This window comes from Anser anser, assembly GCF_964211835.1.
Source record: "Anser anser genome assembly, chromosome: 1".
NCBI lineage: Eukaryota > Metazoa > Chordata > Aves > Anseriformes > Anatidae > Anser > Anser anser.
In genome coordinates, this window is record NC_139720.1 from 115,861,299 (window position 1) to 115,868,323 (window position 7,025).

Consider the following 7,025-nt stretch of genomic DNA (forward strand, 5'->3'; position numbering starts at 1 on the left):
CCTCTCCTCTACCAGAGACAAGGAACTGGAGCTACAAATGGAAAAGACAAGACATCTGGTGAGAACGGTAAGGGTAGGCTATATTTCTTGATGGAGAGTGTTGAGCCAAAATGAGTCAAAATCTGGTTTTACTATAATGACAGATGTCAGACAGCATCAGCCTTGTTTTTTCTGTTATCTCTTGCATGTGTTTGAAAAACTAGAAGGACTTACTGGGATCTTGTCCTTTGTATATTCAAGTCATGTATTTAAGAAGAGACTTGATTGTGAGCTTGCACTATGGTAAACCAAAGGACTCTGTATAAGAGAGTGCAGATGCAAAGGAGGCTAGAACAAAACACTGTTTGGTGTGTGAGAAAAGAACACAAGAGATTAGGTTCAATACTATGAGCAGTTGCTCTGTGGATGGGGAAGGTGAGCAGAAGTAAACTAATTATGAGGACTTACATAGTTTTTGTGGTCTCATTCATGCCACCTAATTTTGGGCCCATAACTGAGCTACCAAGGTTAGAAGCCACTTGCACAGGCTCATTTGAGAGTTGATAGAGAGAGGCAATGGATGGAGCTGCTCACAGGGAGGGAACATATGGCAAATAGGCTCCTAACTTCAGCATTCCATGTAGTTGGGTGAATCCAGATGTGTGCTCTGCTGTTATAAGAGGTGTTTTGTTGCTTTTTTTGACCTCTAACAAAGGGGCAGGTAGGGATCAATTTCTGCCCCATAAATGACACAATCAATTCTAATTGGATTTTATTTTTATTTTTTCTAAGAAAGAAGAAAATCAAACAATTTTCAGTAGAAACAATTGTTATTTAGTTGAGAACTAATCTTATTTCCTATAGGAGGCAGAAACACTTTACATACAAATGATCACTTGATTAAAATCCAATTACCATCAGAAACATTTTTCAAAGGAAAACATTTTGATCAGCTTTAATTATAGACTCAGCCGAATATGATGCAACATTAGTTTGTAGACATTCATGAACAGGATGAGGATTGAGCTATATAAATATTCTGTTTGCTTCTGTTTGATCATCCAGTTCTAATCAAGAGAAAATATGTTCTGGTAGTCTGTCTTCTCTAGTGAAAAGCAGGAAAAATGTAAGTCTCTTTTCTGAAGAGCCAAGGGTTTTCTGGGATGAGATTTCTGAGCAGTTGTTTTGGATATGCACTTTGGCCTTTGTGTTGGTCTGAACAGAATCTTTGGGCCCTCTGAGGCAACGCATCCTAAAACATCAGCAGTCTTCTTTATGCTTAGTTTTCCTACTACAGAGAGGTGACTTTCCCATAAGGGTTGTTTGCATAACGCTACAGTAAATGAAATCAGTCAACGATGTTCCCAATATGATAAAATACAAATTAAAGACTGGAAAAAAGAAATAAATATTTTGGCTTGTTATAGTGTCTTGAATTAGTGGGAACAAATGTACCCTGACAACAAAGCCATTTGCATCCTGAAGTTAACAGGAAAGGAAAGCAGCAAAATTATGCCAGCCATTTGGGCAGCATGGAAAGCATGTTTTTCTCTTACTGTTAGAGCACATTATGAACTGAGCTCATTTACTTTGAATTTCTTTACAAATAAAATCGTCCTGTTGTCAAATTTAGCTAAGATTTACTGACCCTGCAGCCTTTTAGAGGCAAGTTCTTTTTTTTTTTTCTTTTTCCTTAAGGGGAATTTTGACTGAGAAAGGGCTGCATTATTAATTCAGAAATATATGATTCTAGTTAGTTGTAGCATAGTTTTATGTATAGTATAGACAAGCAGATGCACACTGAATCTTGGACAAATAGATGTCTATTATTTTTTATAATGAAGTTATAACCAAAAAAACCCTGTCACCTACTTAAAATAAAGGAGCAACAGGGGAGATGGAACAGAGTCCTCTGTCCTCCTAAATCCTTATGCTTGCATGAAAATGAAGTAGAATCAGAACTTTCAACCTGAGGTTGGATTATGTATCAAAGAAGCAGAAAATGTATAGCTCTTTGTACTTATTAGCTGTGTGTAGTTAGAACTCAAGCAGAAGTGATTTATTCCTTTGGAAATTGTGATGTGCTATAAACCTACTTGCACAATATAAATCCTCCATAACCTGTTTTTTGGCCAGAAGTCTGTGATATGTGCATGTCTTAAATTTCTATTGTGGTCATTATTATCAGGCACTTCTGATGGTCATTTCCCTATTAAAATGAAACTTTCCCTCTTGTTGAAAAGGGGGAGAGGGGAGGGAGGAAGAAACCAAATGCCCTTTGATTTTAGTCTAAAATAAGGAGTCATGCTACGAAACCGTTTGCAAAGTTGAAGTGGTCTGGTCACTGTCCTTGCTTTTGATTACACATTCAGGAAAAGCTGCTGAAAGCTAACCCTAACAACGAATAATGATGCTCAGTTGTTTTTAGGGTTGTTGATTCACACAGTGGAGACGCTGTTTGTGGAAAATTAATTTGGGGCCATCTCTAGGCTGAGTCAAAACTGGAGAAAATAAAACCAATGACCACTACAATCAGTACCCTTCCTCTTTGAAGGCGCATATGGCATTGCTGTCACTGCAAAGTGTTTAGGGAAACTAAGTCTGTGGAGACTTCTTTTATAGTAGTGGAAGGTTTGGTAGGCATCTATGAATGCATGCTCTTGTTTGACCTTTGTTAGGGAGCAACACTATATCCTTAGTCATATTTACTTCGTATGACCAAAGCAGTGGCCTCTCTTAGTCTTGCTTCCAGCAGAGGTGTTTGTCACACACAAAATGCAGGCACAGTCCCAACTTCTACTGAATTGACACTGCCTTGTTTCGGTATCCTTGCTTGTTGACTTAGGGGAATGTGCAGTGGGAAAGACTGAGCTTCTGAAAAGCCAGTATCGTGTGGAGCAGTAATATGCCACAGTATATGTAAGAGTTTGTGATTACAGGAGAAGAAAATCTGTGCATGAACTGTACTGGTTATGTTGATGAATGGAATGTACCTGTACTATATGGGACCTTCATTCATCAGCAGTATTTTCCTTCAGCTGCCTTCCTGAATTCTCTTCCAGACTGCAAGGTGGTAGCATCCCTCTTCTCTTGCAGAACACTGGGCATTAGCAGACTTCCACTGTATTTTGGATAGTATACACTAGTGTATCTTCCCGTTTTTATGCAGCAACAATCCAGTAGTTCTTGAAGATATATCTGGATTATAACTACTGAATAATCACTTGGGATGAAGCAATTTTCACTGACACTGAAGGTTAACAGCAAAATTCTCAATGACTTTTGTCTGTCCTGACCTTTTAAACAAGTTGTAGTTTGTCCTCTTACAGGTTTATGATCAAGACAAGATGATGATTCATTTCTTCCTAAGGAGGAACAACTATTGCATTACAGCGTGCTATCGTGGTACATCCGTGGTTTGGAAAAGGCTAGTGAAGTCAGTGGAAAATCTCCTGACAACTTCAGTGGGCACTGTACAATGCTGAGTAGCTTTTCCATCCAGTAAAGTACTATATTGCTCTAAGGAAAGTGTATATAATCTCATTCTGTTGTCAGAGTGGAAAGAACAAAAATACTATTAGGAGTAAATTATATAAACTAGCTTTCCTGGGCAAGAGCTAGTTGAAGGACTATTCTTACAAAAACACCACCCTAGTAGATCGTAATTAGCAGTAATAGTTTGCATATGGAAGCACCTATATGAAAACTTGTACATAGGAGCTGTATAAGTATAGCTACCATAAACCTCACAGGGTCTTGAAGGACCTTAGTCTATCTGAAAGCTAGGTCATATTGTTAGTATGTGCCATTATGAACTTGGAATCTCTATTACATAATGCTGTTCTCTACGGTCAAAAATCCAAAGGGAACCAAGTAGCACTATCCCCGCATGCCCCTTCTGTTACAAATCTGGCTTAGTCCAACAGAATCTGCATAGGATAAGATGCTGTAATTTCTTTTTTGCTTACCTAGCTTGACTAATCTGGCCCATCATGTTTGCAAATGCATTTTAAACGAAAACAAGATGTTTCTACCTTCCTGTTCTTACCGCCTTGGCAATGTCACAATGTTTCTTTGTAAGTTAACATCTGTCACTTCTCATTTTGTTTTGCATTCTCCTTCATTTATCCTATGTAACTTGCAAGCTGGTATCATGCACTCTACTTTTAACAGTGTAGCACATCTAGCAGGGTAATGGCTGCATCAGAACCAATTATTTTTGTCTTCAAATTTAGAATCACCCCTTTTCCTATTAGTAGATTTCTTCTGAAACTACATAAGGCACGTGGTTATTAGCTGATATTTGTGAATCATTTTCTCAGAATATTTCTTACAATATTAGATTCAGCAATATGAATATTTGCAATAAAAAATATGTTTTTTGACATGATGAATTCTAAAACTTTCTGGGTCTAAATGAAAATGAAAGGTTTTGCATTAAGTTGCATGTCATGGTGGAGTAGGCCTATGCAGTAAAGACAAGATGGTCAGTTGTACGCCAAAATCTGAAGCCATTCTTTTCAGTTTCTACTCTGTTCTCAAGCATTTGTCCTGTGAGTACATGATCTTGGCCTTGGGTGATCAGAAAACTATAAAGGAATAAACTCTGGATTTCTTCCTCTCCCTAGGGTATACCATGGGTTGGCTCTGTGTAAGAGTTTACTTTATGAACTCCGTTGTTTTTTTATCCTTCTCCTTTACATCTAAAATGGAGGCCACTGAACTCACTTAAATCTGAATGCTTCTAGAAAACATGTACAGTAACTGTAAAGAATTGTGTGTGTTGGGGTAGAGATATCTCATTAGTAAGCTCTTCTGCTTGTGCATCTTGCAGGGCAGTCAACTGTGCATTCACCAACTTCATCTATTCAAGGAATTCGGGAAATTCTGCACTTTGTGCACAGTGCATGTAGAGGAGTAAAGAAACTTGATAGGTCCAGCAGAGTAAATAATTATCTTCATAGTTATTTATGTGGAGTGCTTATATCAACAGAGCTTTAATTCCTGGCCAGAGCCCAGGATCATTATTGTAGTATGCTTTAATATAAATATTTGTTTAAGAACTCAAAATCAATTTTCCACTAATATTCTCGGATGACCATTTAAAAATATACTGGTTTTGGGAACAGCCCTATGAATGAACTTGTGGAAAAAAGGAAGGGAACACATGAGGCTAATTTGTATAAATATTAAAATGTGCTCATGGAACATGGTTTGCTATATCCACCCAGGTCTAGAGGTCACATTCTTTAGTCACAGGGAAGGACAGTGACTGAGCTGTAGCATTGCAATGCCTTGTGTATTTTGTTTTTCCCACAGAGTATGACTCTTGTGGCAAAAGACAAAATAGGTCTTGCAAGGAACTGCTCTGTTTAAAACAAACAAAAACAGACCCCCACCACTACCACCACCACTACCAACAAAACCTTTCCAGAGTGCTTTTCTCTCTCTTTGATACTTCACCCCCCATAGCACTAACCAGAAGTTACGAAGGGTAGCACTGTATGGAACTAATACTAAATTTTCCTGGATACTATATTGAGTATTGGGAGGAAATGGCCTTGTCCTCTTAACTCTCTTCTCTATGGTACTCCGCTAAAATACTTTTGTCCTTTGAAAGCAGTGCTTCACAGAATACGATCTCCCTGTGAGCAATCCTGTCCCCCTCCCCTATTTCTTTCCATCTATGCCCTGAGCCAAATTTTGTCCTATCTTATAAAACCCACCTGGTTCCAGTGGGGATTTAGGAAGTGTGAGAGGAGAATTATTTGCTGTACCTCAGCCCCCGTCTCTTAAAATAGGAAGTCTGTGTCTCAGCAACATTCCTCGATGTATATGCAACCATCAAATAATGTAACACCTTCACAGAGCCTAAATACAAAAGTGTATGAACCCTTTGCATAGTTACGTAAGTTGTATTTCATCATGTACAGATCGCTCAGGCTCAGATGAAGGTGTAAAAATCCTGTGTGAACTCAGTGCCATGATCCATAGCTGAGGGCGTTTCAGATGAGTACTGGCAGAAAAAAGTTAAGTAGTTCTAGATGAATCCCCTCTCAAAGGCATAGCTACACATGGCAGAAACACCACAGGCAGCCTTATCCACTGAATTTCAGGCAATTTCCTGGGGATAGCCACACACAAAGTGTAGCCAGAACTAAGCCTATTATGTCCCAGGTCCTCTCCTGGCCCATGTCTCCTCCTTTGCCCAGACTCGTCTGTGTATCCAGGAGTCCAGTCATCTCCTCAGGCAGCTGATGTATCTCAGCTAAAGACAGATTTAGCTTTTCATAACAAGGCTCTCAGATAGTTCACAGATCTTCCCTAGAGAAGATGCTGAAAGGAAAAGAGGGGAATTATACATGAACTTCATTTCCTCTCCTAGGTGAATTTCCATTTCTTGAGGCCAGGGATTAGTATAAGTTCTCTCCAGAGTAATGCTGTGTGCTTATTTATCTGGAGCAGTGTTAACAAGGACGGTTCACAAAAAAAATTCATATCAGCAACTTCTGATGGTTTTCTAGCAACAAAAGCTTCAAAACAACAACTTTTTATGTGTTTTTGATAAACTAAACACCTTCCATACTGAAACTTCACCTACCCCCACGTCTGCACACACACATTTGGCCATCTGGTCTCCTGGGAAGAATTGTCTGCTGGAATTCAAAGTAATGAATATACCTGACTGAAACTGAAATAGTACTTGTGAGAGACTAGATACTATTCTCATTCTTCTGTTGTCTGACATATCTGGTGTCACACTGTGTATTACTGCTGCACTTCAACCGGTAAGCAGGAGCTTTCGTTTTTAAATGTTTCTTAAAGCATCTTAAAGCACCTTGTTAAAAGTCTCAGCAATTGACAGAGCCAGCTGTGCTGATGCAGTCTGGCCAATGTCCTCTCTTTGGACTTCCCTGGTAGTTTTCATTTTGTGTATCATTTATAACCACTCATGACTACCAAATAAGTCCATCTCCTGACACAAAGAATATGGCATTATGCACAAGCACGTCTGCGTGTGTGTTGATACATAATGGTAGTTATGC

At 38.9% G+C, this 7,025-nt stretch overlaps 1 protein-coding gene and 1 long non-coding RNA gene across 2 annotated transcripts in view; one reads left to right on the forward strand and one right to left on the reverse strand.

The window, feature by feature from the left end:
• PCP4 (Purkinje cell protein 4) overlaps positions 1-7,025 on the forward strand; it is a 54,282-nt gene that overhangs the window by 19,922 nt on the left and 27,335 nt on the right. The window contains exon 2 of the mRNA XM_083838796.1: positions 16-67. Coding sequence (XP_083694922.1) covers positions 16-67 — 52 coding nt within the window. The remainder of the gene's footprint in view (positions 1-15; positions 68-7,025) is intronic.
• Positions 1-7,025, reverse strand: part of LOC310900604 — a 42,864-nt gene that overhangs the window by 11,029 nt on the left and 24,810 nt on the right. The gene's annotated exons all lie outside the window — the stretch shown is intronic.